This window comes from Rhinolophus ferrumequinum, chromosome 26, assembly GCF_004115265.2.
Source record: "Rhinolophus ferrumequinum isolate MPI-CBG mRhiFer1 chromosome 26, mRhiFer1_v1.p, whole genome shotgun sequence".
In the NCBI taxonomy this organism is placed as follows: Eukaryota; Metazoa; Chordata; class Mammalia; order Chiroptera; family Rhinolophidae; genus Rhinolophus; species Rhinolophus ferrumequinum.
The window spans coordinates 13,206,005-13,219,124 of NC_046309.1; the positions used below are offsets into that span (position 1 = coordinate 13,206,005).

Consider the following 13,120-nt stretch of genomic DNA (forward strand, 5'->3'; position numbering starts at 1 on the left):
TTACTCTTATTATCTCCTTTTGTTTATCCTGGGTAGAAGCCCTTTGGGTTCGTAGTGTGCTCCTCGTCCCAGGATTTGAAAAACAAATCTATATGTGCCTTACCCGTGCCGTTCATTCTTTTTTAGGCTTGAATTATAAACCTCTCTATTTTGATCTTTCCAGACTGAAGCCTTCCCTTATTTTTACAGCTGCCTCCATCAGTACCTTCCCTCGCCCACACCCTCTTCTCTAGCACAGTGCTCTGGGCCCTTCACTCTGCTTCTTAGCCAATTCTGTTGGCCTTTTATGAGATGCCATGACCAGAAGTATACAAAGTATTTGAGCATAAGCCTCGGGTGGTTGGTACATCCTGTGAGCTTACTTTCTTTTCACTCTTGCCTGAGGCCTTTTGCTTTATCATCAAGAATCTGAGAGGGATGTGAATGATACTATTTTAGTTAATGTGAAATGTCACTGTTATTACTGCCAATAGTGCTAGTTAGTTTAATATTCCTCCCTTTCTCCAACTATGCCAATATTAAAAAAACAACACTTTTTCAGAGTTAAAAAAAAAAAAATCCTCGCCTGAAAATGGCCGATTGAATTATTTTCAGAGTATTGAATCCTGCACCTTGTACCTCACATCCTGTTTTCCCTCTTGCGTGGTGTGTGTCTTCACACTCAGGTTTGGGCTCCCTGAAGACAGGAAAAGCATGATGACAGTGAAGATCTGAGTCAGGCTTTCATTGGGTTTTTTGAGAGCAGAATGGAAGGTCGTGTCTGGTCTCTCTTTTTTTTTTTCTTTTCCTGATGAAACAATCAGTTCACAGACTATCAACTACCACCAAGAAAGGGTGTTGTATAACATTGTGCGGGCACCCCGATTCTTTCACACACAGACTCACACGGACTCTGCTGGGAAATGACCCTCTCAATTATATTTTGGTAACTTGTACTCTTCTGGGTCATCTGACTGTAAACATCACGTGGAAATCAGTGTCTTTGCTTTCCTAAGGCGTTCTTGTTCTTATTTTTGCAGATACAGTATATTCAAATACACTTCCATTGCCCTGGTGTCTGTGGGGATATTTATTTGCACTTTCATGTCTGCAAAGCAGGTGGTAAGTATTAGCTCTCAAATCATTTATATTCACGCATTGCCATGGGGGCCCAGGTACTTATTAATGATGCAATAAATTAAACGCTTCTGTAATGCAAGCATTCAGATCTCTGAAAAAGGAGAGTGGCGGGAAATGGGTAACAAATATTTCCTTTGTAGCTGGGCCCCTGGCGTGTAGTTCTGGTCTCTATACCTAGTCTTTTTTCTTATTTCCTAGACTTCCCAGTCGAGCTTGAGTGAGGATGATGGATTCCAGGCATTTGCATGGTGGTTACTAGGCAAGTATAGTAATTACAATAAAGATAATTGCCTTTGCAATTCTGTTTGCTGAGTTTTCTCCTAAGGGACATGTTTCTTGGCAGGAAGCTTCGGCTAAACAAATGATGCCACGGGAGAGAGAGGCACTTGGGATCACGTATCTCTAAACTTTAGTGTTCAAGAAAATGTCCAGGATCGTGGTAGTATGTTCTGTAACAGGGGTCCATGTTTTTCATGGTTGCCATGGACATGCCGCCTTGGCCCAGCATGCTCTCGGGGAGCAGTGCTTAGAGTATCCTTCATTTCCTCATGATCGGTCTGCGAGTCGAGGCTTCTTCAAAAGGAGGGTGCACTGCAGCTGTTGACTGCATTTCCAAGGGACCCATTGCTAAACCCTAGATTTCTTTTCTTTAGACGTTAGTGTTCCCAAACCCAAGCGATTAGCAGAATCTCCTGGGGAATTTTTTAAAATACAAGTGTCTCTTTGTGGAATTAATGAGTCAACTCCCGTAGAGCTTGGTCCTCAGTTTGTGTGTTATGGAAGGGAAACTCCTTCCCCTGCATTCAGTGGTGGCCATAACAGATTGAGACTGACCAAGCGAAAGAGAAATAGCCATGGAAGAACCATGTTCTCCTTGCTTCTTGGCTCTGAAACTTGATCCCTTTAGATTGTATTCTTAACATAGATCTTTATGAGCTATTAGAGAAATACTTTTTCCACAAAGAAAAATTTGCAAAGGATGTGAACATACCGTTCATGGGGAAATAAATAATGTCCAATAACTTTATGTTCGGCCTCACTAGTCTAATAATCAAAGAAATGCAAATTGAAACCCAAATACGGTACCTTTTTATTTTTGGTCTGTGATGTTGGCAAGATAATAAATGATTATTCTCATTGCTGCTGAGTGTGCAGTAAGACAACCATTTTCATATAAACTGTTTCGAGTATAAATTGACATAGTCTTAGTGGAAAAACTTTATGTGTTGAGTTATTTAAATGTCTACAACCTTTGACTTAGTAATTCCACTTATGAGAGTTTATCCTAAGGAAATAATAAACATGTTTAAAAAAGATTTATGTCGAAGGATGTACCTAACTGGAAGTAATCTAACCATTCTCATATTATAAGACATTTAAGTATGGTTCGTACACACGAGAGAGTAATATGCAGCTATTAAATCATACTTTTGAAAAAATTTTAATGAATGACCTGAAGGAAAATCCAGGAAAAAGATGGTGAAAAAGCAAGATATAAAATTTTATACTCACTAAGAATCTGTCTTAGCATGTACATAAATGTAAATAGAGAGGTAGGAAGCTATATAAAGGACTGGATGGTAATACTGTGATTGATTTTTATTTCTTTTTAAAATTTATACATGTCCTACAATTAGTTTGTAATGTTGGTAGACTATTTAAACAATGAATGTTCTTTTAAGAAAATATCTGGAAATTAGCAAATGCAGGTATCCTATAACCTGACCTGTTTTTTAGGAATTGGAGCACTGACGTTTGCTCTTCTGATGTCAGCAAGGATGGGTATTTTCCAAGAGACTCTCTACAAACAATTTGGGAAACACTCCAAAGAGGCTTTATTTTATAATGTAAGCAATTTCTTGAACTTGGGGAAGATAAAAATGACTGAGTGACTGTTAATTGTGATATGCTATTTCAAATGTGATATGCCATCCTTCTGAGGGATTGGAGGATCAATTTATTATCTGGTAAACTGCTTAGGACCCCGTAGGTGGAAGTAAGTACTCTTAATACAGGCTGCTGGGTACATTGGGAGCCACAGGTCTCCACACGAGGTGATCCTCGCGCTCAGTGCGCACAGAACATGTCTGCTAACCGGGAACTACCGCAGGGACCAGGACCCGTCACCCCCAGTGCTCATGCAGATGAAATCAGGCTCAAACCAGTATGGGAACCTGGACAGGAAAATACGTTACAGAAACAGCATGCCAAGGGGAGTGAAGACCAGGGGTGCCAAAACAATGTGTACACATGCCTTGTCGTCCTCTTTCCTTATCGGTATATATTGAACATTACAATTTTAATACAGTTTTTTCCTTTCTTAAAATGTGTACACATTTTTTTGGCCCCCTCTGTAAAAGCAGGCGGGCGTTTGAGAGAGTTGGGGAGGACAGGTGAGAGGAGTAAGTCCCTCAGATGGGCTTTATTCATTTGATGGGGAGTTTCCATAGCTCATTAATTTATGCTTCTTTGTTTTAAACTGCTGATCTGGCGCTACCTCCTCTAATTTTTCTTTTCCTCCTCCTTCTTTCTTGTCGAGGTAGGGAATGCCCAAAGCATGGCCCCTCAAGGTCAGGGTGATGTAATTGCCTCCAGGTTCTGTAACTTCAGGGATTCCTTCCCTGCCAACTCTTTGTACTGACGTTGCAGACAAGCAATCTGATATATTTAATTGGAGCTAGAGCATGCGGCTAGGAATTTAAAAAAAATAAACATTCCATTTGTTCCATGTCTCTCATTTAGAACAGAATGTGTGGCACATAGTAACTGCTCAGTAAATAAGTGATTCCTTATTAAAGTATTGTGGAGTGGTGGTGGTGGTTTTCAGGTACAGTCATCTTTGCTTTTCTACTGTTTCCTCTTCTTCAATCTCTTTTTATTCTTGTCTTCATTTCTTTTTCTCTGACCTCATATTGTCCTCCAGTCTCTTTTCCCACTAGTTTTCTAAACTCCCTGAAATTTGCCTTGACATTCTTTATAATTTTTAAGACCATTATATTTACTTAACTGTTCTCCGAAAAAGTAGTAAAATGTAGCCAATCCTTTGGGCAGAATGACTGTGTCTTTACGTTTCCCATTCCTTTTTGTGGAGGAAAGGATGCTGACTCCATTTTTTTGATTTGTGTGGTGATCATCACCCGTAATTTGGGGGTCAGAAGCACTGGATACATTTAACTTATTCTCTAACTTGCTTTTTTTTTTTTAAAGATTTTATTGGGGAAGGGGAACAGGACTTTATTGGGGAACAGCGTGTACTTCCAGGACTTTTTTTTCCCAAGTCAAGTTGTTGTCCTTTCAGTCTTAGTATTGGAGGGCGCAGTTCAGCTCCAGGTCCAGGTGCCATTGCTAGTTGCAGGGGGCACAGCCCACCATCCCTTGGGGGAGTCGAACCGGCAACCTTGTGGTTGAGAGGACGCGCTCCAACCAACTGAGCCCTCTAGGAGCTCAGCGGCAGCTCAGCTCAAGGTGCCGTGTTCAATCTTAGTTGCAGGGGGCGGAGCCCACCATCCCTTGCAGGACTCGAGGAGTTGAACCAGCAACTTTGTGGTTGAGAGCCCACTGGCCCATGTGGGAATCGAACCGGCAGCCTTGGGAGTTAGGAGCACAGAGCTCTAACCGCCTGAGCCACTGGGCTGGCCCTAACTTGCTTTTCTTGATACTGCTTATCAAATAACTTGTAGGACTTAGAATAGCGAGAGCAGCTTTACAATGAGTCAGTGTTGGTGCATTTCAATTTACGTGAAATATTTCTTCCCACAGCATGCCCTGCCACTTCCTGGATTCATCTTCTTGGCTTCTGATATTTATGACCACGCCGTTCTATTCAATAAGTCTGGTGAGTTTCTGAGGCAAAATTTCAGTTTGACTCTTGACTTGACTACTGCTTTTTTATCCAAATCATTTCTCCACTTGAAACCATACCCCTTCCAGGGACACAGTGCTGTTAAGCAGTAGCTGCAGCAGCACAAGCTTTTACAGGTGCTCCTAATTATTTGCAAATGAAGTGAGAGGATGTCTTCACATTTTCTGTTTTGCTTTGGAATTTGTGTGCTTGCATTTGAATGTGGAAGGTTTGATGTTTTGAGAATGCAAAGAAATAGTAGTAATCTGCCTTCAGCTGCTTCTAAATCATTTCTAAGTTAAATATACACTTTTTTATTGTCTTGAGTTTTAGCATGTCAGGTGAATCTATTATCCTGAATTTTCTGAGAGAGCTGAATATATACCTAAATATTTTACATCATACTGATTGTCTCTTTCCTCAGCAAAGTGATACACTGGATCTCTGAACTTGTTCAACAGTAATAACATTTAACTTTCTTTTCATTTCAATACTCACTGAGTATTTCAAAGACAATAGCAGATTATTGGGATTTCCCACTAATCCAGACATACAGTTCTAACAAATTATCTCTGTTTATCTAGATGGCTTAATTTTTTTGCAAAAGAAAATTAATGTTCAAGTTATGCTATATCTCAAACTCTGAAAACAATTTAACAATATAAAAAATGCCCTTAGAGGATTACTATGTACTTATTCTCTTCAATCTTGGGTATTTTATATTCTCCCAAATATTCACTGTGTAAACACCTCATTATGTAAAACTAACATAAGAATGTATTTAAAGGAAGAAAAGTTAAAGTTCCATTACCCTATATATCAACTAATTTCATTTTACCAGTTTCCTTCCAGACACAATTTACATAAATTCTTACATAGTTGTAATCCTTCTGTGGATATAATTTTCTACCTCCTTTTCACCTTCATTCTGAGGTGGTATTTTTGTGTGTGACTATATGTAATCGTTATGATTTTTTAATTGAATGCATAATGCCTCGTCTAGTCAAAGTACCTTTGCTTACATAGCCATTGCTCTGTCATTGAATATTTAAATTAATTCAGAGTTTTTCCTTATTATAAATTGTGCTGCAATGAATGAAGAACTTTTTCGAATTATCTAGAATTTCTAAGAATAACTACTAATACTTGTATGGCCCCATAATAAGAATTGTGAGACTGATTTCTTTAAAAACACCAACTTATACTACCACCAAATGAATGACTGCCAATTCCATTTCACATTGCCAGATTAGAATATCATTTGTAAATCTTTAATGGCTAATTTAATAGATATACAATGCTACAGCCTTTTTAATTTAGAATTCTTTGATTACTAGTAGGACTGAACATATTTCCAAATGGCATTTAGTTACTGGTTCTCTTACCTCCTGTGTTGTCAGTTAAGACCATATCATTTTGAACTTCTTTGTGCTTCACGATCTTTCTCTGTAAAGTGGGGTCCTATTGAGGGGAATGGTAAATAATTTTTTAAATTAAAATAAATTATCATTTGTTTTAAGAAAACAGTATAATAATTCTTGAGGCAGATGCCGCCTGAAATCGAGGCACGTCAAGTGGTATGGGGTCCAAATGTACTCGTAGGGGAAATAACGCTGTTGTTCCTGTTAGGTTCAGACTGTATTACTTTGTTCAAACAGATGAAAATGTTAGCTGTCGGAAGTGAACCACTGTCTCCCCTCTTGATCTCTGCAGAATTATATCAAGTCCCGGTCGTTGGTGTGACAATGCCCATCATGTGGTTCTACCTCCTCGTGAATGTCATCACTCAGTATCCTTTGCCGTACGGTCTCCTCGGGGTTCTTTTGCCATAGGAATGTTGATGGCTTTTCTTCTAACACTGCAGTGACACGAGTGTCATTTTTGCCTTGGTCTGTTCTGCAGTAAGTAGGACACAGAGACGCCCATCCAATGAGCTCCTCTGTGGAGCACCGAAGGTGCCATAGGTCAGTAAGTCCCAGGGACACTGTGACAGAGCGCTGCGGCTGGAGGTGGATAGTTAAGAATTAATACAGGGCACGCATGTTCTGGAATATCCACCGGGAGTTTTCTAGTGTCCTAGGGTATTTCATAAGCTGCCAGAAAATTCTGAAAGAATTTACAGAGTTCTTTTATGGAGGAGATGGTGGAAAGCCTGGGGACTGGATCAAATACAGGTGGGTGTGAACGCCTTTTCTGAGAGTGTGACCCTCTGTAATTACTTGGGAGGTGACCACTGTACACCGAGGGAAGAATTCAGAATAAGGATAGTGGGAGGTTTCAGGCAGTTTCGAGTTGGGATCCACAAATGTAGACCAGGAATTCTGCAGGCTTGTCTAGCAGGAAGGAGCCTCAGAGCAGCCGTAGCCAACACTCATGTTTCCTACTTCTTAGCATCTGAAGAATCATTTAAGCCAAGAACCACGCCAGCAGTTTCTCCCTGGCTGATCTCTTTGATGACAGAAAGCCACCTTAACTCCATCCCCCCAGGTACGTGTGCATCCGGGGTGTCTTCATCCTCACGACGGAATGCACCTCCCTCACCGTCACACTCGTTGTGACGCTACGCAAGTTTGTGAGCCTCATCTTTTCCATCCTGTACTTCCAGAACCCTTTCACTCTGTGGCACTGGCTGGGCACCTTGTTTGTCTTCATGGGGACCCTCATGTACACAGAAGTGTGGAACAACCTGGGGCTCCCAAAAAGCCAGTCTCAGAAGGCAGACAAGAAGAACTGAGGTCTGCTGGGAGACCAGTGTCACAATAAGCCAGGTCCGGTGAAGGTCTGGCTCCCATTTCACTTTTGTTAATGCTGAATTACCCCCAGTATTGAACCAACCACATACCAGAGATTCCTCAGAAGGAGGGGGCTTCTCAGATTTCACATGGTGACACAGACCAACATTTGTGGGCTGTGCTTAGAAACCCCTCAGCCCTGAATTCTATGAGTTCATGGGTGTTTTTCTGTTTTGTTTACCACAATAGTCAGTACTGTACTTGGTTACTGAATTCTGAGTCCCCAGAGCTACAGGTTTGATATTCACGGTCTTGGACAAGATTACCCCTTTTGTTGCTGTTCTGATGATTCTCTGCCATAACAGTTATCATCATCCTGTGGCCTCATCCCTTTGTTCTGTCACCCTTATACTGTTCAGCAGCGCTTTTCAGTCAGATGCTCCAGGCAGTATCATCAGGAATAACTAAGTTACCAAGTGAATTGAAACACCGGTGACATTAGGGTTGGACTTTGTCCCGCATGTTGGGAAAGAAGCAGTTGTCCCTGTGAGCTGAGCCCCGGTGCCACTGGAGCAGGACCAGTGGGAACCCTTTTCCATAGTTTGCTTTTTCCATTCTCTATGCAAAAGTTATATGCTCTCACATCTGTTGCTTTCTGTGCTTAGAACAAGCCTGCAGCATATCTCTATGGCACAGTGTTAATAAGAAAGACAGAACTGCAAAAGAGAGACGTTTTCCCTCGGTCCTCTGCATGAAGCCCATGAGCCTAGAGCTGAGATGGTGATGGCAGGATGGCCCTGGTCAGCACCTGGAGAGCTCTAGCTGCCGCCACCCCAGGCACTCACAGGACTGCTTCCAAATGGGAAGCTTAAATCTTTGAAAAACTTCTTAACCAAGGAGGCTCAGCTCTGCCTGGCAATTCTGAGAGAGTTACAAACAGGCTAATGAGTAGACTAATAGGGACAGTGGGTGTGGTGCATAAATCAGGTCAAATCATAACTAAAACGGAAAGGTTTGTTTTTGTTTGTTTTCCTGTAAGGTCTTTTAATGTTCTTGATGGGTATTTGTATTTACAGGTAGAATGTATGTATTCTATGGGGTTGTATGTATTTTCGTACAGGTAGAAATGTGCTCCCTGGCTTTTACTAATCATTTCAAATGTTTGGTTTTCCTCCCATGACATAATTTTGAGACAGGAATGATGTCAGTGTGGTGGGTGTAGGTGAGTGTGTGCCCTTGTGTAGCTTGTGTGTGATCATTTTGGAGGAGAGAGCATGAAAGCGTTCTTTTATTTCCTCGTAATGACAAAGGGGTCAATCCAAGAAGAGGCTAAATAACAATGACAAATACGTGCCAACATAGGAGCACCCAAGTATATGAACCAAATATTAATGGACGTAAAGGCAGAAATGAACGGTGACACGATAATAGTCGGGAACTTTAATACCCCACTTACCTCAGTGGATAGACCATCTAGACAGAAAATCAATAAAGAAATAATGGCTTTAAATGCCACATTAGCCCAGATTGACTCAATAGACATTTTTAGAACATATTATCCAAACACAGCATAGTATACATTTTTCTCAAGTGCACATGGAACATTTTCCAGAACAGCCCACATATTAAGCCACAAATCAAGCCTTAATAAGTTGAAGAAGATTGAAATAATATCAAGTATATTTTCTGACTACAGTTTCATGAAACTAGAAATCAACTACAGAAAGCAAACTGGAAGAAACAAATAACATGGAGAATAAACAACATGCTACTAAACAACCAGTGGATCAAAGAGGAAATCAAAATTACCTTGAGACAAATAAAAATGAAAACACAACTTTGCAAAACTTATGAGATATAGCAAAAGCAGTTATAAGAGGAAAGTTCATAGCTATACAGACCTACCTCAAGAAGTAGGAAAAAAATCCCAAGTAAAAATCTAACTTTACATCTAAAGGAACTAGGGGAAAAAAAAAACAAAAAAAAAAAACCTAAAGTAAGTAGAAGGAAGGAAATAATAAAGATCAGAGTGGAAATAAATGAAATACAGAGTACAAAAATCAATAGAAAGATCAATGAAACTAAGAACTGGTTCTTTGAAAGGATAAATAAAATTGACAAACCTCTCCAAGGCTCATCCAGAAAAAAGCCCAAATAAAATCAGAAATGAAAGGGGAGAGATTACAGTTGATACCGCAGAAATACAAAGGACCATTAGCAATTATATGCCAATAAATTCAACAATCTAGAATAAAGGGACAAATTTTCTAGAAGTATATAACCTTCTGAGACTGAACCAAGAAAAAATGCAGAATCTAAACAGGCTGATTACTAGCAATGACACTGAAGCAGTAATCAAAAAACTACCAACAAATAAATGTCCAGCACCAGATGGTTTCACATGTGAATTCTACCAAACATTCGAAGAAGAATGAATACCTATCCTTCTTAAACTATTTCAAAAAATTGAAGAAAGAGGAACGGTTCTACACTCATTCTATTAAACCAGCATTACCCTGACACCAAAAGCAGGCAAAGACGTTACAAGCCAATATCCTTGATAAACAAAGATGCAAAAATTCTCAACAAAATACTAGCAGATAGAATCCAACAATATGTTAAAAGGATTATATATCACGATCCAGTGGGATTTAAACCAGGGATACAACGGTGGCTCAACATCCACAAAACAATTGGTGTTATTCATCACATCAACAAAACCAAGGATGAAAATCATATGATCATCTCAATTGATGCATAAAAAGCATGTGACAAAATTCAACATCCATTTATGATAAACACTCAACCAAGTGGGTATAGAAGGCACTTACCTCAACACGATCAAAGCTGTATATGACAAGCCCACAGTTCACATCTTATTCGATGGTGAAAAGCTGAAAGTTGTCGCTCTAAGATCAGGAACAAGACAAGGAGGTCCATTCTCACCACTATTGTTCAATATGGAGGTGGTCCAGTGCCCCGATGCATCATCTCCATCCTGTGTGCAACCGCTGCTTGCGTTTTTGTAGGGGGCTTTGAACATCTGGTTGTACAGAATACCAATAGCCTGGAATGAAATATATTGAACAAGTTAGAAGAGCAATGAAGAAAATAGTCTGCAACCCAGACTTTAAAATAGCTCTGAGCCCCGTTGGGAGCCATCTGAAAATATCAGAGACTTTAAATCCTAACCAGCCAGTGGTGCCTAAGGGAAAACTGGAATTACCCTTAAGAGCATTTGCAAATTTAAGGAGTTTGGTTGTTTCTAATTCTACCTGAGAAGATGTATTTATCCATGTATAGCAGGAGGTGTTGGCAATGGCGCGAACTTCTCCCTGGACTGCAAGCAAATAACCAAGCAATCCTGGTGTCAAAGGCTACTTGAGCTGGGAAATCGAAAGATGTCTGTTGGACGCCAATGGGTGGGCTCTTCTATTAGTGGTCTGGTTAGATTTCACATCATTATGTCTAACTGAGCAGTGCCAAGCCCAGCTAGTGTTGGAATTTAAAAGGTACCCTTTGCACCCACAGAAGTCATGTACTTTGCACCCAGAATCATGTACTCAGGTTTACAGAGAGGCATAATAATTTGTTTGTCATGCAACTAGCTGTTTGTGAAATTTGTAATGGTTAATAGGATAAAATCTTTATGAACATATACTAATATATAACAGATTACACCAATTGAGCAAGCAGCTCAAATTTATAAGGGTAAAGACCCAATATCCCTGAATTTCCAAGCGTACTCATACATCTCAGTGCTAACTTGTTTTCACCTAAATGTTACCCCATTGGCAAAAAAGATTTTACATATTCCTTCCCTTCCAATACATCATTATACTTTCAGAGATGGAAAGGGAACAATTCAATTTCTTCACCTTTCTTTTTGCCCAGTCTCATCAATCTGATATAATGTTGTTATGGTGCTTAGGCTAAGGTAGGTGCTCTAAAGAATCCAATGAATTCAGTTATTTTCTAGGTTCTAGAATATTGCTGATATTATACAATAAGCCTGTCTTCCAGAAAGCCATGTCTCTGGTTGAAACATTTCCTGGATCAGTGATGGAGGAGTTAAGATCAGCTGCCAGTGAAATAAGACTGTTCCCTAATTGTCAGATAACAGTTTGATCTTTTCTGTCAAAATAAAAGTTCTTAGCAAATAGGACCAGGTCTCATTCTTTGCCTTTATTCTTAAAGCATCTACTAAAGTGTTGTGTGCGTGAGTAGCATGTGGTGGATGATACCTGGGAAAGGATTTCTCCTTCTGCCTCAAAGAAAACACCAATCCATCACATGGTATATTTTAACTCCAACAACACAATTTACAGAATCGTTAACTTTTGAAAATTATGTTAAATGTTGTCCACATTAATACAAGTAGATATTTAGGCTTATTCTCTATGACATCACTTAAAATGTATTTCAGTTTTTAAACACTGCCAGGAAGTGGAGATAAGGAACTCACAGTCTTCAGTCTTCAAAATACTGAACTCTTCAATATAATCAGCACCAAAAGTGAAATAAGAAAAGCTTGCAGACTGACGACTGCCAAGATACTGCTCCTCTTTAAAGGAAATTTTCTTATATTTGAAAGTACACCTTTCAGTTTTACGGTATTGGGAAAAGGATAACATACATTCTAAGATATTCATAAAGATTGTACACAACAGTGTGTCTTAGCCATCAATTTCTGCCTTACCGTGTTGCTCTAAATCACCTCAGCTGAGATATAGGTCCTTTCCACTTGAAAAACTGATCACTATCAATACTGGGGTGAAAAGTCCTAGCAAGATAAAAGGAATGATTCACATTGCAAATGACGTACCTTTCATAAACAAGCAGCACTTCATTTGCCAGGGATATGCCAGTTTGGCTTCATTGACTGGTCAGAAACAAGGGCAAATGCATATAGGTCCACAATCGTTCCTTGTACAAGGAAAACGTAGAAGGCTACAATTTTTCCATAATAACTATTTCCCCATTAGGTGGTGTGTGAAATTACTGGAACGTCAACTTCGAAGGTAGAGAGGCAGAGTTTGGTGAGTAGTGCTGTTTCCTGCCATACTATCTTCACAGATCGGAGTTTATAAAATCAACAGTTAAGTTATAGACAGTCAAGAAATTACTAACAGGAATAACTGTGGGATTATCAATTTTACTAAAGGTAGAAGCAGGCATCAGATGACAAATCCAGCATTCTGACAGGTTCCCTGAAGAGGCTAAGGTTTGAGAGTATTGTACAACAATATTTTTATGCCAAGGTTTCCCATTTACAAGGGTTAAAACAGCAAAAATTAAGAAGTACTGTATAGTCAAAGATTAATGATATGGAGTTAGAACACACAATATAAAACACATAAGATGACCAGCCCGTTGCAAGAAATTAAGATCGCTAATATACCCAGGAATATGTAATCATTATAAGGGT

The 13,120-nt window shown here is 39.6% G+C and overlaps 1 protein-coding gene across 1 annotated transcript in view; it reads left to right on the forward strand.

Moving 5' to 3' along the window:
* SLC35B4 (solute carrier family 35 member B4) overlaps positions 1-11,857 on the forward strand; it is a 31,378-nt gene extending 19,521 nt beyond the window's left edge. The window contains exons 5-10 of the mRNA XM_033098938.1: positions 1,020-1,101; positions 1,318-1,378; positions 2,857-2,966; positions 4,879-4,954; positions 6,674-6,749; positions 7,448-11,857. Of these exons, the coding sequence (XP_032954829.1) occupies positions 1,020-1,101; positions 1,318-1,378; positions 2,857-2,966; positions 4,879-4,954; positions 6,674-6,749; positions 7,448-7,694 (652 nt within the window). The 3' untranslated portion in view covers positions 7,695-11,857. The remainder of the gene's footprint in view (positions 1-1,019; positions 1,102-1,317; positions 1,379-2,856; positions 2,967-4,878; positions 4,955-6,673; positions 6,750-7,447) is intronic.
* The last annotated feature ends 1,263 nt before the right edge of the window (positions 11,858-13,120 follow it).